Source organism: Lolium perenne, chromosome 7, assembly GCF_019359855.2.
Source record: "Lolium perenne isolate Kyuss_39 chromosome 7, Kyuss_2.0, whole genome shotgun sequence".
Taxonomy (NCBI): domain Eukaryota; kingdom Viridiplantae; phylum Streptophyta; class Magnoliopsida; order Poales; family Poaceae; genus Lolium; species Lolium perenne.
This window is the reverse complement of record NC_067250.2, coordinates 183832676-183857008: the sequence shown is the minus strand read 5'-3', so window position 1 is coordinate 183857008 and position 24333 is coordinate 183832676. Positions and strand designations below refer to the sequence as shown.

Genomic DNA, 24333 nt, shown 5'->3' with positions numbered 1-24333 from the left:
GACGGTTGCACGCAGTAACCATAATCGCCCGCTGATCCACCGGAAGAAGGTAGGCCTATTGTTAAATCTAATGCGCTACTCTTCTAATAACCTGCAAAAAATGTATTCCCTTATGTCTATTAAAAATAATGTTATTTCTGCTAGCTGAATACCCGTGCGTTGCTACGGGATATGTTTTTATAAAAAAAGTTGATAAATCGAGCTAAATTTAGTCCTCCTCTAGAACAACCATCCAAACTCTTGTAAGCTTGCACATGTCAAACAATTATACTTTGTCGGACAATAAGTGGTTTTATATAATATATGATTGTATTGAGCTATTTTGTCTTTTACTCCCTCCGTCCCAAAATATAAGGCATCTAAGTATTAGTTAAAAGTCAATAAAACTGGTGATGGGCCAAACGGGGTGAGATGCTCCGTACGGGATCGTTTGTGCCTGGGTGATTTCCTGCATGTTTTTGTCCTTTCGTGGGGTCAGTTTTCTTTGATGGGGATTGCTGCGAGATTCTTCCGGTTTTTCTTTTGACGTACGGTGACTTTTTTTTACGTATGGACACCGCCGATCGCTGTCTAATAGTAACTAGCACAAAACCTGTGCGTTGCTACGGCATTAAATTCAATCAAAATGAACAGTATTTCATATGCTTGAATCCATACCTTGATCAATCCCAAATGACTTGATCGATAGTTCAGTCGTCCGTAGGGTATGTATCACATGATTAATTTGCATGTGCAACCAAAGGAGAATATTACCCAAAAAAATCACAGCTGCATGTTGCCCAGTAGCCAAAACACAACCGCAGGATTTTGCTTTTAGCTTTTTGCTTGTGTTGTTCACCGCTTGCCGTACACATCGCCGATGTCAATTTTCTTGGATCAAAATCTTGAAGTCCGACAGTAGTCCTCCACGACGGTAATGTTGATTTTCCTGATAAAAACACCGGCATTCCACTTTCAATGTCTCCACCTTCGAGTTCATGAGCACCCTCCTCCACCTCGTTGTATGGGGATCCGCTCGTGTTGGAGAAAGATAAATGGCAGCAGAGGGCTGTAGAAAATATAGAACCCTAATTCTTGTGTGTTTATCGCTTGGATCCTCGTTGGGTATATATAGAGGTACAAGGGGAGGGGATAGATTTGTAGTACAAGATGATGACTCCTAGTCTTACGTATACACCCCTACATATTATACTTCTAACATCCCCCCTCAGTCGTAGCGGGAGTGAAGCGGACGTTTGCGACTGGATTTGAAGTCTTGCGGGTCCGCCCTCTTCTCCTCCTTGTCTTCATCGGCGTCTCCTTCTGGTTCCTTATCTTCCCTCCCCCAGTCACAGCGGGAGTGTCGTGGGCGCAAGTGACGACGCGGACGCTGTTGACTGGAGTCCTTGAGTTGTCGTAGACGTGTTCTTGATGTCGATGTCGAGGTCGCCGATCGTGATGTAGATGTGGTCGAGGTGTGGTCGATGTTGTAGTCGTCGTATATGGTGTAACCGTATTCGCCGAAGGCGAAAAAAATGCGCGTTTGTTTTTGTGGGGTTTTAGGTTTTGTGCAGCAGCGGCAGGAATCTGCGGCGGCGGCAGGGTTTTGTGTCATTGTGCGGCGGCGGGTTTTTTGTCGTAGTGCGGCGGCGGCAGCGGGTCTGCGGAGGTGGCGGTTTTTTGTCGTATTGCGGCGACAACAGTGGATCTGCGGCGTGTAACGAAACCAGGAAAAACACGTTTGGAGCCTACCCCGATGTGCCTCATCGGGTAGGGATCTTCACATATATATATGATATGTCATACGGTTTACAATACGTATACGATACGTATACGAATCTAATTCTAACACCCTCCCTCAATCTCAACTAGGGAAAGATTGAGATTGCGCTTACAACGCTCATACAAAGGTAAAGAGAGAGGTTTAGTAAAAATATCAGCAACTTGATCCTTCGATGAGATAAACCGAATCTGCAGTTGCTTCCGAGACACGCGCTCACGGACAAAGTGAAAATCAACTTCAATGTGCTTTGTCCTTGCATGAAAGACTGGATTAGATGACAAATAGGTAGCACCAATATTGTCACACCAGAGTATCGGAGGCTGAATTTGAGCAACACCAAGCTCCTTCAGTAATGACTGTACCCAAATAAGCTCAGCTGTAGCATTACCAAGAGCCTTGTATTCGGATTCTGTACTAGACCGAGAGACAGTAGACTGCTTGCGAGCACTCCAGGCGATCAAATTACCACCATAGAAGATAGCATACCCTCCCGTGGATCGCCTGTCATCAATATTGCCAGCCCAATCTGCATCTGAAAAGGCTGAAAGCAGTGTAGAGGGGGAGGACCGAAACAACAGGCCAGTATCAACTGTGTAACGAACATAGCGAAGAATACGCTTAACAGCCGACCAATGTGATGTGCGAGGCTCATGAAGATACTGACACACCTTGTTCACCACAAAAGATAAATCAGGCCGTGTCATAGTCAGATACTGAAGACCACCAACAACACTACGATACTGGGTAGCATCCTCAGGAGAGAGCAAATCACCATCAGAACTGCAAAGACGCTCAGAAGATGCCATGGGTGTAGTCACAGGAGCGCACTTCAACATGCCAGCACGAGCAAGAAGCTCAAGTGCGTACTTACGCTGTCGAAGGAGAAGACTGCCAGAGGAGGGTGAGGACACCTCTATCCCCAAAAAATAATGTAGAACTCCCAGATCCTTGACAGAGAACTCAGAGCGAAGCTGACTGATCAACTTAGGAATGGCAGCAGCTGTAGAACTGAGAACAATAATATCATCAACATAAACCAGCAGATAGATTGTAACACCAGAACGCCGAAGAACAAACAACGACGTATCAGTCACAGAAGGAGAGAATCCCAATGACCCAAGCACAGAGCTGAGACGTGCATGCCACGCACGAGGAGCTTGCTTCAGTCCATATAGTGACCTAATGAGCTTGCAGTAGTGATCAGGCTTATCAGGATCAACAAAACCAGGTGGCTGGCGCATATATACCACTTCATCCAAATAACCATTGAGAAAAGCGTTCTGAATATCAAGCTGACGAAGATGCCATCTGTGAGAGAGAGCCATGGCTAGCAATAGGCGAATAGTAGCTGGCTTGACCACAGGACTGAAAGTCTCATCATAGTCTAGACCATAACGCTGCTTGTACCCCTTTGCAACGAGACGCGCCTTGTATCTCTCAATAGAACCATCTGCATGAAGCTTCACCTTGAACACCCATCGAGAGTCAATGAGATTCACACCAGAAACAGGAGGAACCAAGCGCCAAGTCTGATTTGCTTGAAGAGCAGAAAATTCAGTCTCCATAGCATCACGCCAGTGTGAGGTGCGAAGCGCCTCTTTGTAATCACGAGGTTCAAGAGTGTGCTTCAGTGCCGCATGAGCTGTAAGTACACAAGTCCAGGCAACTGTTCCATCAGTGCGCTTTTTAGGCTGATGTATACCATGTCGCCGACGTGTCATAGGTCCAGCGGGTGGAGCAGGAGGCGGTAATGTGACCACTGGCGTTGCTGTATCTGTGGAGCAAGGAGAACCTGCATTGGAGCAAGCTGGAGCTGACACAGGAATAATCGAGGACGAATCAGCTGACCGACCAGGCCCTGCAGGAGAAGAAACTATGGCAGGTGTAGACATGCAGGAAGATTCGTCTGCTCCTGTAGGTGCTGCCAGGTCGTCTGACGCACAAACCTGCGGCTGCAGCGGGACATGCAGCGGGCGAGTGAGAGGAGCAAGCCCGCGCGTGCGCTGCTCATCACGCAGTAGCAGCTGCTGCTGTGCATGCAGCGAGCCATGCAGCTCACCATGCTGCTCAGCTGTAGCTGATTCTGAAGCGGAGACAGGACCGGCGGACGTGGAGCCGGGCGCAGAGCACAGGACGGGGCGCGCGGAGCCCGAGGCGGAGCAACTGCCAGGCGAGAAAGCTACCGGCTCGGCTTGCACAGTAGAAGGAGCTGTGCATGGCTGCACATAGCCCGAGGAACTCCCATGCAGACCATGATCGATGTAAATGTCCGATGGTGTTGGAGTAAAAACATCGAGCCGACTTCCGCGTCCAATACCTGCACCATGGTCAGCAAGCAAGGGCAAGGCATGTGCAACATCCATAAAGCGGTCAGCTGAAAGTAAAGAAGACTCCGACACAGGGGGTAGATCATGAGAGGTGGGCATGTTGGCAAAGGGAAAAACGTTCTCATCAAAAATAACGTCCCTAGATATATAGACACGATTAGACGGAACATGAAGACATTTGTAGCCCTTATGAAGAGAGCTATAGCCCAGAAACACACACTTCTTCGAACGAAAATCAAGTTTATGATTGTTATAGGGTCGAAGGTGTGGCCAGCAAGCACACCCAAACACCTTAAAAAAGGTATAGTCAGGTGTTTCATTGAGAAGTCTCTGAAGAGGTGTTTTCATCGCAATGGTGCGACTAGGAAGCCTGTTAATAAGGAAACAAGCTGTAGAGAAAGCATCATTCCAATAACACAAGGGAACCGATGCATGTGCCAATAAAGTAAGACCGGTTTCAACAATGTGACGGTGCTTACGCTCAACGGTGCCATTTTGTTGATGTGTGTGGGGACAAGACACACGATGTGAGACGCCCAGGTTATGAAAGAAGGGATGAAGTTTCTCATACTCTCCACCCCAATCAGTTTGTACATGAATAATTTTGCGATTCAGGAGACGTTCAACATGTTTTTGAAACTGGAGAAACACATCATAGACATCAGATTTATGTTTGAGTAAATAGAGCCAAGTGAAACGACTATAAGCATCAACAAAACTCACATAAAAACGATGTCCACTAACAGAGGTTTGAGCAGGACCCCAAACATCAGAATAAATAATCTCTAATGGAAACTGTGTTACACGAGTAGACAAGGAAAAGGGCAACTGATGGCTCTTCCCTTGCTGACAAGCATCACAAACAGACTCAATTTTATTGGACTCATGTGTAGATGGTAACTCATGACTACGAAGAACATGCTGAACGACTTGTAATGTTGGATGTCCTAGACGATGATGCCACATATCACGCGACACCTTGACACTGGAAAGGGCTTGCTTGATGACAGGTGCTTTAATCTCATAGAGACCTCCACTGCAACGACCTCTAAGGATGGGTGCTCTCGTGTCCAGGTCCTTTACAAAAAGATCATGAGGATGAAGTTCAATGAACACATTATTATCATGGGAAAGTTTACTCATGGATAACAAATTTCTAGTGGCTTTAGGAACATGAAGGACATTATTTAGAGCTAGAGATCTAGAAGACGGAGTGGATAAAATAGCTTGACCAACATTATGAATGTGCATACCTGTCCCATTAGCTGTATGGACCTGATCAGTGCCGTGGTAGGGCTCGCGCGAAGTAAGCTTGTCCAGCTCGCTAGTAATGTGGTGAGTGGCACCGGAGTCTGCATACCACGCCGGGTCTACAGACTGTGAAGCACCCTGAGAGCCATGAGAGGCAGACATCGCCATCGCAAGTTGCTTCTCTGTAACACTCCCATCGTTGCCAAGACCAAGGAAATCACGGTTGAACCTTTTATAACACCGAGAGGCCACATGGCGTGGAGTCCCACACAGCTGACATACAACAGGAGTACGCCCACCATTCTGCTTGGGCGTGGCTGCAGGTGTGGGCTTGGCGGATGGTGTGGGGGGACGGGGTCCACCACGGCCGGCCCCATAGGCAGCTGCAGGTGCAGGGGGTGCAACAATATGTGCAGCAGGATAATGCGAGGAGCCACTCGAGCGACGCTGAGCCAATTTGCGTTGTTCTGTAGCCTGAAGTTGAGAGAACAAGTCGCGAATTGCGATAGGAGTGGTACGATTCGTCACCACTTGGTACAGGGCATCATACTCCTCATCAAGTCCAGCAAGTATGTAAGAGACAAACTCCGCATCACGCAGGGGCTCGCCAATGCTGGTGAGGGAATCTGAGAGGGCCTTCATCTGATGAAAGTAAGTATTAACTGTCTTGTTTCCTTTCTTCAGTTCAGCCATCTCCTGTCGAATCGTAGAGGATCGAGCAATAGAGGTGGAGGCAAAGGCTCCACTGAGGGTCTCCCAAGCCTCGCGAGAGGTGCCCGAAAACATGATCATGCCGAGAACGCCTTCAGTCATTGAGGAGACAAACCCAGAGAGAATAGCTTGGTCCTGCTGTGTCCAGTGTTGGTGAGCCGGATTGGGCGCATGATGCATGGCACCGGCATGAGTAACGACAACATGAGGACTAGGACACGGAAGAGAGCCATCAACATATCCCATGAGCATGTGACTGCGAAGAAGCGGACCGACTTGGGCACGCCAGAACAGATAGTTCTCGCTTGTCAACCTGATGGTGATCGACGAGGCAATAGTAACAACCGGTGGCAGGCCATGTGCTGGAAACGGTTGATTGTGGAAGCCTTGTTGGAGCCCCTGCTGAAACGGAGGCGCCGGCGGTGTAGCGGTAGCAGGGCCCGACGGCAAAGGTGGAGTAGAGCCGTAAGAGGGCAACGCTAGTGCTGTAGTTGGCCCCGGCGTGCCAAACCCTAAGGAGGGTAGCGTCATGGGAGGAGGTACATAGTACCCAGGGTAACCTGCCGGGTAGTACCCGGGGTAACCTGGGAGATGGCCATGTCCGGATCCTTGGCCGAGAGACGCAGCAACCGACGCCGCATCGGTGTAGAGGGCCGCGTTGACGTTGAACCGACCCTGTAGGTCTGCGGGCAGCACCGAGATGGCCGGCGGCAGCAGGGCGGCGGGCGGCGCGGAGGGAACGGGGGCCGGCAGCTGCGCGCCCGGAGTCACGGACGGCGCGGAGGGAACGGGCGCCGGCAGCTGCACGCCCGGAGTCGCGGACACCGGCGAGATCGCAGCGGGCGACGCAGGGTTAGCAGACGGCGGCGGCGCGCCTGATGTAGAGGTGGGATCAGTCACCGGGAGAGACTCTGCGGAGGAGGCCATCGCGGCGGAAGAGGACGGCACGGCGCGGAGGACGCCGGCGGGCAGCGGAAGACGACGGCGATAAGATAGGTTACGACCTTCGCTCTGGTACCATGTAACGAAACCAGGAAAAACACGTTTGGAGCCTACCCCGATGTGCCTCATCGGGTAGGGATCTTCACATATATATATGATATGTCATACGGTTTACAATACGTATACGATACGTATACGAATCTAATTCTAACACGGCGGTGACACGTCTTTGTCGTAGCGCGGCGGCGACAGCGGTTCTGCGACGGCAGCGGGTTTTTTGTGTCGTAGGCAGCGACGACATTGTTGACAAGGATGTCGACGGAGACCATGCTGACGTAGACCTTGGCGATGCAGTTGGCGATGTAGAAATCGACAAATATCATGGTGTAGTCGTATAGCTTGACATAGTTGTTCGGCTTAATGTAGACGGTCGGGTCGGTGCAGTGTAGGTCGATGCAGTGTAGATCCTGGTGTTGACGAAGTCGCGATGACATTGTTGGTCGGTGCGGGAGGTCGCGGCAGCACTGCATGAGCCTGAGATTCGATCGGCTGCACGCCCGTGCACAAGCACGCATACATCTCCAGTAGTTCTCCACTTAGAAAAAGTGAATCCCATGTTGATTGCATGTACGTACCGTGAAACTTGCTGCTGCATGCCCGCGCCGCCGCGCGTGAAGAAACAAGAAAGTCGCGTGGCCGCGGCCTCTGCATGTGTACCGCGGCTCGAACGCACGAGCGGACAGCGGAGCGCCGGAGCGGGTAACCTGTGCGCCGGCGTATCAATCTGATGCGAATTTTTTCACTGATTTGGACCATGGAAAAAAATAGCGCGCTATTTCGACGCTAATAGCACGCTATAACGTTTCTGGACATGCCACGCTACATTATTTCAGCGTTATAACACGCCAATAGCGTATTTTTCGGGCGACGGTATTTTGTTATAGCGCGCTATTTTTTTCCTTGATTTGGACCGGACGAGGACAATGAATCTGGTAGATTTAGGGATTTTATTTCTAGCTAATGGGATCCAATCTGGGAATTTGAGAATTTCAAAATTTGGAGCTAAGCTAGGAACTCGAATTTGATCTAAGTTCTAAACTAAAGAACCGATCCGATCTTTGATCGAGACCGGGTGCCGCGCCCCCAAGGAGAGATCTCCCCAGGGACGGCGTGATGCGGAAGTGGTGGGAGACCTAGGATCGGCGCCGTGAGGCTAACCGCTCTGATACCATGTAGAAAATATAGAACCCTAATTATTATGTGTTTATCGCTTGGACCCTTGTTGGGTATATATAGAGGTACAAGGGGAGGGGATAAATTTGTAGTACAAGATGATGACTCCTAGTCTTACGTATACGCCTCTACATATTATACTTCTAACAAGGGCATCATAGTAGGCCCATCGCGAGCCGACTTCCGACGATTGCGAAAAGGCATCGTTTTAAGGGTACCACGCCAGCAACAGGGACATGAAGGACGTCATTGGTTGCTAACAATGCGTTTTCTCGCATCGTGGGAGACGAAAAACGGGGGTTTGGATGGCCACGGGAAAAATATTCCCAACATCGCACGAACTTTAAAGCACCAGAAAAGCTGTATGAGGAGGAATAACACTCAATTTAGCCGCTTCTGGCGAGCCACCCTTGTCTTGCGCTCACTGGGAAAAAATGGGCTGAGCTGATTCGAGGGAAGGATGGCGGGAACCCATGCGGGACAGGTACAAAGCAGAAACCCCACAGCTTAGCTTAATAGATCGGAATTAGGTTTGTATTTTTTCTAATAAAGGAATTAGGCGAGCATATAAGATACAAATAACTTTCACTAGGTTAAAATTTCTCCAAGGATGGATGCAAGAAACAAGGTACATGCATCTTCCGGACATTGTACACTGGATGCATACATGCGTGCAGGACAATCGACGCGGTCATCATTAATGTATGAAGCAGAAGATGCAGCTGTGCTTAACGGATTCAAGATTATTTCTATAAGTTCTTCACAAAATCCATGAACCTTCAATTCATATATGGAATACTATAAAATATATTTTATGTTCGTCAATCTAGCATGTCTTAGATTATTAATATGCATGGATTGTTTAATTAGACTGCTGAACATAAGTAACCATAACTACTGTTTTGAAGGAAAAAATGCAGGAGAAGCACCATGACCAGAATAATGGTGATCCAATATCTGAGATAAGTGATGAGGTTGTCCATGCCATAGCGGGGAAGCGAAATTTGAAAAATAACATGAACACGATAAAGTAAGATAATCTATATTATGGTTTTTTGAAAGAAATATATCGAAAGAAATTGTGAGCTCTTGCAAAAAAAATTGTATTATTGCTAGACCATATAGGACAAGTTTAAAGTGTAGAGAGAGAGAATAATTTTGTAGCTTTAAATCACACATACAGATAGTAGATATAATGTATTATATAGATTATCAAGCAAAATACAACATGAAAATGATTCATTTTGTGATTTTATCCAAATTGGAAGAGACGTGAAACACATTAAACCAAACAAGAAGGTGCATAAAAAAGTTTTCTAGGATGAAATCTGGATACATGTAGAAATGTTTAGGTTTAAATCTTAATAGATATTTTTACTATTAAGTATGGAAATATGGAAGATAAACACATGGAAAAGTAGAGTGGAAGAGAAAAGCTAAAAATTGCCATAATATATTTTATATGTTACACAACCTAAGAATAACTAAATCTAGCCGCGCAAATGCGTGGGCAACCCTGCTAGTTATTTATTAAACGAAAACAGCACATACACTCTGCTGATATAGCCTCTGTGATTTAGACCTTCAGTGGTTCTTCAGTCCTATGTGCCTACTGCCAAGTGTACACTACAACAAAAGAGTCATGTAGAGACGCTATGCATTCGACGCTTTCTATTTCATCCCTATATTCGTTGACGATCTGTTTTTTAAGACGTTTATTCAGACGAAGCACATATCGTCCTAAACTGCAGGATTAATTTTTCACTAAAAGAATAATAATATAATACTTTCTAGTCCCCTCTAGCCCACGATTACCATTCTCATAACTAAGTTGTTAACCCTCCACCCCCTGTTAAACCTAGCCGCCACCACGGCACCACCCGATCCAATCGCGGTGCACCTCTCTAGCTAGGAGTAACTCTCCCTTCCGCCAGACTTAATTAGGTGCTAATTGTAGCCTTCAGCGGAGATCCATGCCACGACGATTCCGAGGATGCACAACTAGCCGCTAGACTCCATCGTCGTTTAGTCTGGTGTGTTCCTGGACGAATAAATTAGTTGTTCCATGGCGTTGAAGTGTTGGACAAGATTAATTGTTCCTTCCTGCCGGACTCGATCAACTGCTAAGAGCAAGTTCAATAGTAGAGCCAACTGTTGGCTATAAGCCAAGTGCCATGTCATCTATAGTCATCTTAGAGCCAACAAGTACAATAGTGAGCTATAAAATTGTGCTACTTTACTAGTGCATGGCCCACCATTCACTCACACATAGTCCTAGGAGCACGTGCTAGAGCTGGCTCTTGCATAAGAGCAATTCTAAGAGCAAGTACAATAAGGCTTAGTCAGCTGGCTATAAGGATTAAAATAATATATTTGTGCCTAGTTGGAAGAGAGAGAAGAGGAGAGAGAATGTAAGTGGGCTCTTATGCAAGAGCTAGCTCTAGCACGTGCTCCTAGGCAAGGTGTGTGAATGAAAGATGGGCCATCCATTGAAAAAGTGTATATTCTTATAGCTAACTATTGTACCTGTTGGCTACATGTTAACTATAGATGACATGGCATCTTGCTTATAGCCAACAACCGGCTATACTATTGGAATTGCTCTAATAGTATAGTCAACTGCTAGCTATAACAAGATGATATATCATTTGTAGTCATCTTATAGCTAACATGTATAATAGTTGGCTATAAAAATAAAGCACTTTACTAACATATGGTCCACCTTTCACTCTCACAAAGTGTCTAGGAGCACGTGCAAGAGCTGGCTATTGCATAGTAGCCCACCTCCCTTCTCTCTCCTCTTCTCTCTCCTCCAACTCATCTAAACTATATTATTTAATGTCTTATAGTCAGCTGACTGGACTCTATTGTACTTGCTCTAAGAGCCCACTCCTCTTCTCTCTCCTCCTCTCTCTCCTCCAATTAGGCAACATTATATTATTTTAATCATTATAGCCAGCTGACTAGGACTTATTGTACTTGCTCTAACTGTTGATTGCCCCTTGCTTCATTATTCCTGTCTGCAAGTATGTGCATCTTCCGCCTCTCCCCTCTAAGATCTTTGACAGATTTTTTTTTGTACGATGCAGATTAGTGTTCATCCTTGTATTTGCCCGCTGACCATCGATATTGATGTAGATCTTGCACGGAGGATAATAAACGAGCCAATGCAAAGTGGATGACCCCAATTGCATCGATCAGAAGAAAGTTTCTTTACTTTTTAATTATTTTATATTCACCCAGATTCGAATTATGTACTAGAATTGATGCTTTGCGTTTTGGATTTACCTTGCAAACTGGATCGCGTGTTGCTGGACTCGTCTAGTATGTATATGTGCCTAGTTCTTCTATCGGATTGGAGCTCCAGATTTTTTTTTTGCTGCACATGGTATTTACTCGGGATATTCACTCTGAGTTCATAAACATATTATGTTGCTGTCAAAATCACACGGAAAGTCATTTCCTGTTGATATTTTGCCTAATGATTTTTTTCTTGTGTAGATGTTATTCTGAAGGATACTGTTCGTGAAAGATTATTCAAACCGCATAGTAGAGAGCAAAGAAAGTCTGAAGAAGTAGTTTACAAGACAGAAATTGATTTCGAGACCCAATAGATTAATCTCATGCCTAGAAAATTACATAACGGAAATTATTGTATTATTTAGTCATGTATGCAAATCTCTGTAAGGATGCACATTTCACTTGTAAAGTACAGTTGTCATCAAATGATGTACTGTAATAGTTATTTTTCCATTGTGTAATGTACTTTCGTAATGTCTGGTGTTGTTTGATGAATAGAATTTGATTTTAATCTTATTATGTGCATTATTCAAATTTTCTAAAAGATTTTAAAAATAAATTAATTTATATATAACACAAAATATTTGCCATTCAAGGATTTAATAAAGCGACTCAATGTTGGTAGAGACGATTTGTTGGACCTCTTCAAAGTGCCTCTATTAGCATAAACACGCTTTTGAAAACGTCATGTTTTATGTCTGAGACGCTCACAATGTGTCCTTATGGTATTTGAGACGGTGCACTAGAAGATGTTTCTATGACGCTTTATAGTAGCGTCTTTACAACCACGTAGAGATGAAATTTAGCGTCTTTAGTCTCTAATTTAGCCGTCTCTACATGACTTCTTTCTTGTAGTGGTAATGGCAGAACAGGACGCCTCAAGATCCTGGTGAGACAATTGATTGGCAGTTACAATTGCGCCATGCTACAACGGCTGGCCAGAATGCTCGCTCGCTTACCCGGCACTGTTTCTCTATGAGTACTCTTCATCTACTCCCTCCGTTCCTATTTAATCGACGCGGGAGAGGGAAGGCTAATGAATAAGTACCGTATGTTAGAATATGTTTTCAGTTTTTATATTGTATGTACCGTATCCGGTACAATCTCCTTGTAATCTCCCTGTAACAAACTCTGTACGTTTTCCGATACTATAAACACGTAACCGAGGCCGAGGCAAGGTACTCGTTCTACCCAGATCGCTAACATGGTATCAGAGCCGCCCTCTTCCCAGACCTAGCTGCCGCCGCCGCCGCCGCTAATCAGCCGCCGCCGTGTGCCGCCACAACCCAAACAAATCCGCGCCGTCACCGCAGTTCCCTGCTGCCGTCACCGCGCCTCCACGATCAAACCAAACAATCCAGACAAACACAAGCCGTCGCCGCCGCCGCTGCTTCTCAGCCGCCGCCGCCACCGCCAGATACAACACAAGCCGTTGCCGCCGCCGCTGTTCCTCAAGCCGCCGCCGCTACCGCCACACAGACAACCCACCGCTACATCAGTTCTCTGCTGTCGCCGCCGGACTACTACAACCCTAAACCTAGATCGGTTTTTTGTGATCATCCTGTTCATCAACAGCCATGAGTGCGTCTAGTTCGTCGGGGATGTCTAGCTCTGCTCTTGCCGCTGCCCTGGGGGCTCCTCCCGCTCAACAACTGACGCGCAACAACTTTTTGCTGTGGAAAGCTCTTGTCCTCCCGGCCTTCCGTGGTGCTAATGTGATGGCTCTTCTCGATGGATCGGATCAAGCACCTGCAAGAATCATTGAAGTTGAGGATTCAGAGAAGAACAAGTCCAAAGTTCCCAATCCTGCATACATAGAGTGGATGGCCAGAGACCAACAGGTTCTCCGTTTCCTCCTCAACACCTTGTCGCCGGAGATCCTTTCCCATCTGCTTGACGTCACCTCCACTGCCGAGGCCTGGACTGCCATTGGAGCTATGTTCAAAACTGCCTCCCGCACTAAGGCACAAAGACTGCGAGGCGAACTCAATGACACTAAGAAACTCTCCCTGACAGCGGACCAATATTACACCAAGATGAGGGGTTTTGCATCTGAATTGTCTGCTCTTGGGAAACCGGTTGAAGATGATGAACTTCTTGGTTATCTGTTGCATGGACTAGACAAAGGAGAGTACAATGCCCTCATCACCACAGTCAATGGAAATCCGGGTACATCGCTAGAGGAGTTCTATGAGCAGCTGAGCTCTTATGACATGCGCAACGGGGTTGAAGAGAATGGCTCGTTTGTCTCTTCTGCAAATCTGGCTCGACGTGGTGATCAACGTCCTCGTGCCCGTACACCCCCGCCCCGCGGCCGCACTCCTCCACCACCTCGGACTCGCAGCCCAGACCGCGGTCCATACCGTGGCGGTGGATACAGATATGACCAAAGAACCGGGCGCAGAGTTGATGGTCGTGGAACCTGGCGTCGTGATGATCGTCGGGGTGGTCGCAGAGAGGATCGCCGTGCCAGACACCGAGAGGATGGTGGTGGTTACCGTCGGAGAGTTGGACGTCGTTCAGACCGCGTCCCTACTCCATATGTTGACACTGAGTGCCAAATCTGTAAGAAGCATGGCCATCCTGCAAATGCTTGTTGGTGGCGTTATTCTGATGACAAGAAGGACAGAGATGATGGTGACAAAGGAGCAAACCTTGCGTCATATGGTGTTGACACAAACTGGTATACTGATACAGGAGCCACTGATCATATTACTAGTGAACTGAACAAGCTTCTCATCGCCAACAAGTATCATGGCCAAGATCAAGTCCGCACTGCTGAAGGCACAGGTATGCACATTAGTCATATTGGTAATTCAGTTTTGCGCACTCCTCATGGTTCCTTTGATCTAAACAACATTCTTCATGTTCCTAGTGCATCTAAAAATCTTTTATCAGTCCATCGCTTTACCCTTGATAATCATGTCTTTATTGAGTTTCATCCTTTCTTTTTCTTAATCAAGGACCAAGCAACTCGAAGAACTCTGTTTAGGGGCCCCTGTTGGGGTGGTCTCTATCCCTTGGTGCCCATGTTTCATGAGACCGCCAAGCACGCCTTCATCACAATAAAGCCATCATCATCCACATGGCATCGCCGCTTAGGGCATCCATCTTCATTCGTGGTTCAACAAGTTCTTAGGAGAAATAAAATAGCTTACACCCCAGAGAGTACCCCATATGTTTGTGACTCTTGTCAGTTGGCCAAGAGCCATCAGTTACCATATCCCACTTCTTCTAGTGTTTCCACTGCTCCCTTGGAGCAAGTGTTTTCTGATGTATGGGGCCCTGCTCCTCTCTCTGTGGGAAAACATGCATACTATGTAAGCTTTATCGATGATTTTAGTAAATTCACATGGATCTATTTGCTCAAGAAGCGTTCTGATGTTTATCAAGCTTTTCTTAACTATCAGCAATTTGTTGAGCGCAAGTTTGATAGGAAAATTGTTACTATGCAAACAGATTGGGGAGGTGAATATGAGAAACTAAACGGTTTCTTTCAGAAGGTTGGCATTACACATCATGTCTCTTGCCCTCATGCTCATCAACAAAATGGTTCAGCCGAAAGAAAACATCATCATATAGTTGAAGTTGGTCTTGCTTTACTTGCAAATGCATCCATGCCACTAAAATTCTGGGATGAAGCTTTTATAACTGCCACCTTTCTCATAAATTTGCTCCCTAGCAAAGTGCTCAACTTTGAAACCCCCACTGAACGCCTTCTTCATATCACACCAAACTACGATGCCCTTAGAACTTTTGGATGTGCCTGTTGGCCTAATCTTCGTCCTTACAATAAACGAAAGCTTGCTTTTCGTTCCAAACGATGTGTTTTCCTTGGCTATAGTCCTCTTCACAAAGGTGTAAAATGTCTAGATATCTCTACAGGTCGCATATACATCTCCCGCGATGTTGTCTTTGATGAAAACGTCTTTCCGTTTGCATCCCTCCATCCAAATGCCGGTGCCCTTCTTAAAAAGGAGATTCTTCTCCTTCCATCTTCCTCTTCTCATGAGAGTGCTCAAAATTGTACTGCCCATATTGTACCTATTGTGTCTACTACTAATGTGCTGCAGGAAACTACACATATTGAAGAAAACAGCAGTCAAAACAGTGAAGGAAATGGGCCAGAATCTGTTGATGACCATCAGACGCAAAACGACGAAACCAGCACAGAACACGAGGTGGATATGCCTGAACATTCCTCTGACTCTGTCGATCCCGAGGAAGATCCGCCATCTGTCGCGTCAGACAGTGGGCAGGCCTCGCCTGTCCCGCCTGCGCGTGACGGCCACACGCCCGGGGGACCGCGTGCACCTGCGTCCCCTTCCGTATCGCCGCGTGTCTCTGCCTCGCCGAGCGTGGAGAGCCCGGCCTCATCATCACATGCAGTACCAGATTCGCCTGGCGCCGTGTCCCCTGCCGGCTCAGTTGGATCTTCTGTGGCCAGCTCTGTTGAGGGCTCGGCTGCTGGGGGAGAAAGCTCCGACGAAAATTCGAATGATGCAAATTCTGGCACCGATTCTGACAATTCTGCTGCTGCTTCGCCACCTCCACCTTCTCCACCTGGAGTTCGTACTCGGCTGCAGAAAGGTATACGCAATCCAAAACAGTATACTGATGGCACGGTTCGTTATGGCATGTTGTCTTCTACAGGTGAACCATTAACACTTACAGAAGCTTTGAATGATCAAAATTGGTGTAAAGCTATGAAGGAAGAATACAATGCACTCCTTGAGAACAAGACTTGGCACCTTGTTCCCCCAAACAGAAGCAAAAACTTGATTGATTGCAAATGGGTATACAGAATTAAGAAGAAGGCTGATGGTTCTATTGACAGATATAAAGCAAGACTGGTTGCAAAAGGGTTCAAGCAAAGGTATGGCATTGATTATGAGGATACTTTTAGTCCTGTGGTAAAAATTGCAACTATCAGGATTGTACTGTCTCTATCTGTTTCCTGTGGATGGAGTCTAAGGCAGCTAGATGTCAAGAACGCGTTTCTTCATGGTGTTCTGGAAGAGGAGGTCTACATGAGACAACCTCCAGGTTTTGAGAACCCTCATGCTCCGCATCATGTTTGCAAACTTGACAAAGCTCTATATGGTTTGAAACAAGCGCCTCGAGCCTGGTATTCTAGATTGAGTTCTAAACTATGTGAACTTGGATTTACACCATCAAAGGCTGACACTTCTTTATTTCTCTTGAAGAAGTCAGGTATATCTATGTTTGTCTTGATTTATGTTGATGACATCATAGTTACTGGGTCTTCAGATCGTGCTATTAATGCCCTTCTTCGAGATTTGAATGTGAATTTTGCTATCAAGGATCTAGGAGACCTACACTTTTTCCTTGGTATTGAAGTAAAAAAGGTGCACAATGGTCTACTCTTGACACAGGAAAAATATGCCACAGAGTTACTTGAGAAAGTTGGTATGCATAGCTGTAAACCTGTCCCTACACCTTTGTCATCATCTGAACAGTTATCTCTCACAGATGGTACACCTCTTGGCTCTGAAGACTGTACTCAATACAGAAGCATAGTTGGAGCTTTGCAATATTTAACCCTCACACGGCCTGACTTAGCTTTTTCAGTGAATAAAGTTTGTCAGTTTCTTCATGCTCCAACTACAGAACATTGGACAGCTGTCAAACGGATCCTCAGATATGTGAAAGATACATTAAAACTTGGGATTACCTTTACAAAATCGTCATCTACACTTCTAAGTGCTTTTTCAGATGCAGATTGGGCAGGTTGTCTGGATGACAGAAGGTCTACAGGTGGTTTTGCTATATTTGTTGGACCAAATTTGGTCTCCTGGAGTGCAAGAAAACAGGCTACAGTATCTCGTTCCAGTACTGAAGCTGAATATAAGGCTCTAGCTAATGCTACAGCTGAGTTGATTTGGGTTGAAGCTCTTCTTAATGAACTTGGAGTAAAATTGTTACAAAAACCAAGTCTCTGGTGTGACAATCTAGGAGCTACCTATCTGTCTGCAAATCCAGTGTTTCATGCTCGCACTAAACACATTGAAATTGACTTTCATTTTGTCAGGGAAAGAGTTGCTAGCAATAGATTGGGCATTCACTTTATTTCAAGCAAAGATCAAGTGGCTGATGGTTTTACAAAGGCTCTGCCAGTGAAGAAGCTCGATGAGTTCAAACGTAATCTCAACCTTTTAGAAGGTTTAGATTAAGGGAGGATGTTAGAATATGTTTTCAGTTTTTATATTGTATGTACCGTATCCGGTACAATCTCCTTGTAATCTCCCTGTAACAAACTCTGTACGTTTTCCGATACTATAAACACGTAACCGAGGCCGAGGCAAGGTACTCGTTCTACCCAGATCGCTAACACCGTATTGATAGAAGTCAATTAAATCTGGACAGAGGTAGTATATATCAGCATAGTACGCTGCATTATTATTATTTGTAGTATTTTACCAGTAGCTCAAGTGTCTAGTTACACTGGTCCATGCTTGGCAGCCAGTGTGACTCATGGGGCCAAGGTGATGGGGATTGGGGAAGCACTAGCTTGGTTGCATGCTCTGCTTTGCTCCTCCAAATTAAAACCGATTTCCTTGTGTGATTTTGTAGGTCATGTTGGTGTATATATTCAGTTGATTGGTTCTGATGTTGTCTATTCCTGCGACCTGACAGATCTTGTTCCGTTGCGCGGTCTGGTTGGTGCGTCTAGTTAATGGGGCTCTTAATCGTTGATTGCTCAATGCATTCAACAAAATTAGTGTCATCGTTAGTGGTTTGATTAGTCCATCTTTCAAACTATCGATACCAGGAGAATCAAGGAATTGTGTATTTTTTTTTGTTATGTTCTGAATGAGATTATGGCACTGTTCCACATTTCAAGTTCACCAATGTCTGCTTTGATCGCGGGCATTTTACGCAGATCTTAGTAGGTTAATATTTTCGGTCTTAATGGGCTAATTTTTTTTTCAGTGATTAGTTGGACTAGTGGTTAGTCTATGTCTGTCCGCAAATAACGTATGCTGACCGTTTGATTCCATCCATCTTTTCCTCATATTAGTATATGCTTGTTTATTTAAATGCATTATCATGATCTTCTACTTGGCATCTATCTGGTTCAGTGCATTTGCACATTGGGGGTACACACCGGTGGTGGGGTTGGTAGCTGGGGAGTCCCCTTACACGTGTGGGCCACCATTGGGATGGATATGAACATGTAACAGGGGCAGACAGAGGTGTAGCACCTGCACACAATCACAAGGAGTGGCATGTGTGTGGTAGACTGGCAGTGGTCGATATTCTTCAGCCTTACTAGAAGCAGGCCACCGAAATGATATTCTGGGGGGTAGGTTGCTTGCAGTATGTTGTTATGCGCAGCGCTGTGTACGTAACGCATGTTCCGCCGGTGGTATTAGTTAGTAGTATAGTGTAACCTAATTATTCCCGCTGTTTTCTTGTGCTAATAATTGGATCATGCGAAGTATCTGTCTGACTTGCCGCATGATTGAGCTGAGCCTTGGAATGTTTTGCGTCGTGGGTGAAGTACTTGATCAGTAGAGAGATTATTTATGGGATGGGTGCAATTTATGTTGGAGCTCAGTGCCCTTAGTTAGAATGGCTATGTCTATCTCCAATTAACCAGGATGCATAGGGAGATCTGTTTGACAGTGTCTCAGAGGGGGCTCAGAGAGAAGATGCAGATACGCACAGCAGAGAAAACTACAAGGATATCGACTACAAGAGGCAGTGGCGATTGTGTAACCATATGATATAATATATAGTCCATAGTTAACTAGTGATGCGTCCTGAACTTCGTGAGTGTGATGTCTCTATGTACTTTCAGATATATTATATGCGTATATGTAGCCTATAGTTAAGAGTCGAAAACTGGTCATTTACAATAGCACAGGTAGGATGTGGAGAATTCTTCTGTTAGATAATACCTAGATGATGTGGATGTAAACAATGACGAGTACCCACTGGACAAAATAATACAGTAGTAGTAATTCAGTAGGAGGGTTTGTTCCTGCATCACAACCTATCTAACACCTAACTCCGCTCATCATCCCTCCGTCCGTTGCAGACAACATGAAGAAGATTGAGAGGACTTTCCTTTGGTCAACCACCGACAAGGTCACCGATGGGCAATGTGAAGATAATTGGGAGACGGTTTGTCGTCCCAAGAATCTTGGGGGACTCGGTGTTCTTAGCATTGAAAAAGTTTCGAGGGATATAATACTGAGGTGGCCGTGGCTCGAATGGACGGACCCAAGCAAAATTTGGATTGGTTTGGGAAATCCTTGCACGGAGGTGGACATGAATCTCTTCTACGCCTCAACCAAAAGTGTGGTGGGCAATGGGCAAAAAAAGGCCATTTGGGACGCTCGTTGGTTGAATGGTTCCAAGCCAAAAGCCATCAAGCCCCTAATCTATGTGGTATCAAATAGAAAGAAGTGGTCTATCAACAAGGTTTTGAACAAAGATGATTTTGTTGCCATGATCAACATTGCATGTAATTTCTAATTTGCTAACGTGGAGCAATTCGTTGACCTTCGGATTCAACTCCGAGAGATCCACCTTGATAAGGATGAGGTTCATAGCATCTCTTGGACGCTGACGGGAGATAGTCAATATTCGGCGGATTCGGCTTACAAAGCTCGATTATTTTGGTGCTGCCTCCTCCGCAATGAAGAGAATGTTTTGAAATTTTTTGGCACCACCAAAATTTAAGTTTTTTTTGCTTGGCTTACACTTCAAAATAGGGTTTAGACGGCTGCCCAATTACAAAAGAGAGGGTGGCCAAGTTGTGGACTTTGTCCCTTTTGCAAAAGAACCACGGAGTACATTGGCCACTTCCTTTCCATTGCCGGTACGAACATAGTCTATGGGGCCTCCTAAAATATTGGCTTGGCTTAAACTTCATTGACATTTACCAATGTGGCCATCAAAATCCATTGATGAGTTGTGGTTTCTTATGGCTGGCTCCTCCTCTCACAATAGAAAGGTCATCACGCCTTTATCTATCCCCTCCCCCCCCCCCCCCCCCCCACTTATTGGTAGATTTGGAACGAAAGAAATATAAGAGTATTCTGCAATAAGCAAGTTTCACCGACGGTGATTTAAATAAGATTAAGAGTGTGCTAAAAGTTTGGGTAGCAGCGGTTACCAAGCATGTGAGCTATTTGATACTGGGAGACTAGTCCGGTTTGTAAGAACTTTTATCTTTTGCTTGTCAAAGCAGGGTGTTTCTGCCTTTATTTGAAATGTATTTTGAACATATTTAAAAATGCCAAACAAATATAAAAATAGCTTGTGTATATATTGACTTGTTTTTTGCCCTGTGGTTGTCTTTTTTACGCAAGACATAAAAATTGTTGGTTCTATGTAAAACTTTATGTGCACACATAGAACATGTCTCTCTACATGTGAAATTTGTTTGATAACTTGTTTAACTTTTCAAAATATATTTTATATATACCGGGTGCAAGGGATTACTTTTTAGTTTCCGCTTGCCAAACTCCTTAATTAGTAGAATGAGGCGAAGTTTTTTCCCTCTGTTTCATAAAAAAAAAATCGGTTCCACATGGTGTTACATGTATACAGTAGGCTCCCGAGTCGAACTACTAATTCATTATGATGATCACTTGCAGAATATGCTTAATTACACCACAGCGTCATGCATCTATGAACACGAACCAGCTGTGAGCATCTCGCCTCAACCTAGAAGCCGTCGTCGATGACCATGAGAAGCCTCCGGCACGTCGTTGTAATTCCCTATGTAAACTGGGTGTTTTGAGGTAGCGGGCCGACACAATCACAGAGCTAAACGGACACAATCACAGGCCAATGGAGAGATCGACGTGATGGAGGTAGCCGGCCGACACAATCACAGAGCTAAACCGACACGCGGTCAGTCGACCGGACTGTATATTTCGAGGGAGCTATAGTGTTTCGAGCAGTGACTGACTAGTTCTTCTTGTTTAGGTGTGTGCGGCCGACACGAGGCCGAAGGAGAGGTGGACGTGATGATGGAGGTACCCTCACCAACCGCATCGATCGTGGCTGGGCTATTTTTGTCAAAGCGGCGCGGTCGGTTGGCAACGATGCGATGAAAATGGAGTAACCTCGCCGAGTCCGAGAACTGGCATATGCTTCACATACACACCGTTCTGTTCTGCGCCTCTCTGTTTGCCTCTGGCTCTTTGTGTGGGCCAAGCCAATCATGCCACACGCAATTCTTTTCTGTTTTTATGTTTAGGGGAAAAAGTGGCCTGGGATGAAGTGGTGACGGTGCGAGGTGGCAAGTTTGGAAGCTTCTCCTCATTAACATCTCATCGATCAGCAGCGCGGCCGCTCATGGTTCGTGGCCCCGGAGAGCGCAGTTGTATGTGTTCAAAGCTGTAGCCAGCGAGAGAGAGGCGGAGCATTTTGTCCGGACCGCGACGCGCGCACGTAGGTACCAGCACGGCAGCACGTACTGGCGGTTTGCAACGCGTAGCTAGCTGGGGCGTCACACACGGTCAGAGCACAGAGCATGCACCGACACCAGTTAAAACTCCGCTAGCCACATAAATGTGGTGATACAACATATCACTGCATGATCTAGTATGCATATCGCTGTAACACCAATGGAACATCGTTCTACTAGTATTACATTTCTCAGGGTGGTACAACAGAAACATATGCGGGTTCAATGCATGTCTATAGAATTACACTCCTGCTTTACAATGAGGTAAACTGCAAATAAATCTATTATATACTAAAAGCAAAATAAGGATGTTTAATAGAGGCACCACGTTAAGCCACATGGCCTAAATTATTTTAACAGTTAGATCTAAAATCAGTGGCTATGATTTAATAAAAAATAACAATTACGTAATTGTGTATGTCCACTTGACACGTTATATAGACATACCATGGAACCTGACTCTAAAACTGATCGGTGATTGAAAAATATGTGCAAAGCTGATGCGTGATTATAACCTGGTCACGTTTGGCTCTCCCACGAGGAAAAAAAAGGAAGATTTAAATGGAAAACCATGAGTCCAGCTAAAACAAAACACACAAACGGACTTGGCATGGCCCACCGGGAAATAGATACGAAGCACAACATGTTTCGCATGAGATGTACATACATGATACCTAAAAGTGGTACCTAAAAGATAATAGTTGCTAGGACACATCGTACGTTTTTTTTAATATGAATTCTGTTTATCTATAATCTAAGTCAATGATAAAAAAGATGAATAGATTTTTTAATGAACGTATACCAAAAAAAATTAGCGACGTGTATAACTACCCCTCCATTCACAAATAAGTGTACGTTTAGATTTGTGTTAAATTAAATGTATTAGCTTTGACTGGGTGCCGCGGGATATGATGATCGTACAACACGGAGTTGGACAGGAAGCGGCGATGCAGTTTGATGCATGAGCAGTTGTGTGACCGTACCGTACAAGGATCGTATGAAAAAGACCATACATATAGTAGGTCTAGAAAATAAATACACAAGTTTTCAAAAAATAAATATAGCTTTTCATTCGATCTAATTACATTGATTAATAGTAGAACACCTACATAAAAACGGCGTGTTCAGGACGACCATCGCGGAGTCCTCCCGAGAAGGGTTATATGCGTGTGAAAGTGTCTAGAAAGTCACCGGCGTGGGCACATCAAGTTGTTGTCGAGCGATGGGTACCTGAGATAAGTTCTAGAGAACCTGCCAGAGAACAAGTTCGAGAGTAACCTCAAGTTTCTCGGAGCCGAATGTGCTCAACCGAAGGTATTTCTTCCAAAAGGAGAACACAGTGGCTTCACATAGCCGACAATGCGGTGATGTGTGACAAACCAGTCACGTGCTAGCATCGTCGAGAGGTCTTTGCCCAGGGCTTCACCGACAAGATGCATGTATTCTCCACCGACTTTAGTGACGGCGACTTTGTCAAGACCTATGACGGCGTCAATGGCGCCGCGTAAGATCGACAACTTCTCTAATTTAAGGAATTTTCAGCATTTTTTGCAAACAAAATCCTATAATCCTTTTGTACCTGTAAGACTTTCCAATCGATTTAGAAACGGAATATGGATAATGTGCCACGAAATAAAGAGCCATACTATACATACGATACAGTTTATCCGATCTTTGTACGACAAGAAGATCCATCCATCCGTCGCTGGCAGCTAAGTGCAGAGTACTATCAGATGTTGCATCATACATGGGTCGTACCGGAGAAAGTCGTACATTGAGTACTTACGCAATAAAAAGATATCATTTGAAACTTCCTTCTAATATAAATCAACAAATACTATTTTTTATAACATGGACCATTGTTCGAGCAATTCTTGGTCAAAGATTATTATTGAAAGTATGCACAATTTATTTCGGTAACGTAGGAGTATTATTTTGTATATCAAGCCATATGCATCACTGCAGTTAATATGTTATATCACACATTGATGTCTAAAATGAGAAAATAATTAATAGAAAAATATGCAGGGAAACTCAATGGTGTTTCATCCAGAGGCACATTTTGCAACTATTTTCATCGATTGTTCAAATGATACATCAATACTAATTCTGCAGAAAATAAAATCGAATAACCTTTGGCGAATAGGGGACACACTGGTATAGAAAGCAATATTGTATGCAACATCATAACTACCAAGCTATGAAAAGTGCGAGCATGAGAGAGTGTATATTTTAACAGATAAACCCGGATAAATTATATTAGCAGCAAAAATCACGGTGAGGTCTAAAGTACAAAACTAAGACAATTGTATCTTGAAAAACGGGTATAATTAAACGTTCAGCTGATGGACATATTT

General features: G+C 45.1%; 2 protein-coding genes across 2 annotated transcripts; one reads left to right on the top strand and one right to left on the bottom strand.

The window, feature by feature from the left end:
• Nucleotides 1-1590: 1590 nt before the first annotated feature.
• Nucleotides 1591-7523, bottom strand: LOC139833779 (uncharacterized). Its single transcript, XM_071824123.1, has 4 exons — nt 7244-7523; nt 5343-7133; nt 1875-4079; nt 1591-1757 (listed from the first exon to the last, which is right to left on the bottom strand). Exons 1-4 carry the CDS (start codon nt 7521-7523, stop codon nt 1591-1593), a joined length of 4443 nt encoding a protein of 1480 aa, XP_071680224.1.
• Nucleotides 7524-13103: 5580 nt separating this feature from the next.
• Nucleotides 13104-17720, top strand: LOC139833778 (uncharacterized). Its single transcript, XM_071824122.1, has 6 exons — nt 13104-14316; nt 14920-15029; nt 15600-16463; nt 16923-17022; nt 17263-17488; nt 17579-17720. Exons 1-6 carry the CDS (start codon nt 13104-13106, stop codon nt 17718-17720), a joined length of 2655 nt encoding a protein of 884 aa, XP_071680223.1.
• The last annotated feature ends 6613 nt before the right edge of the window (nt 17721-24333 follow it).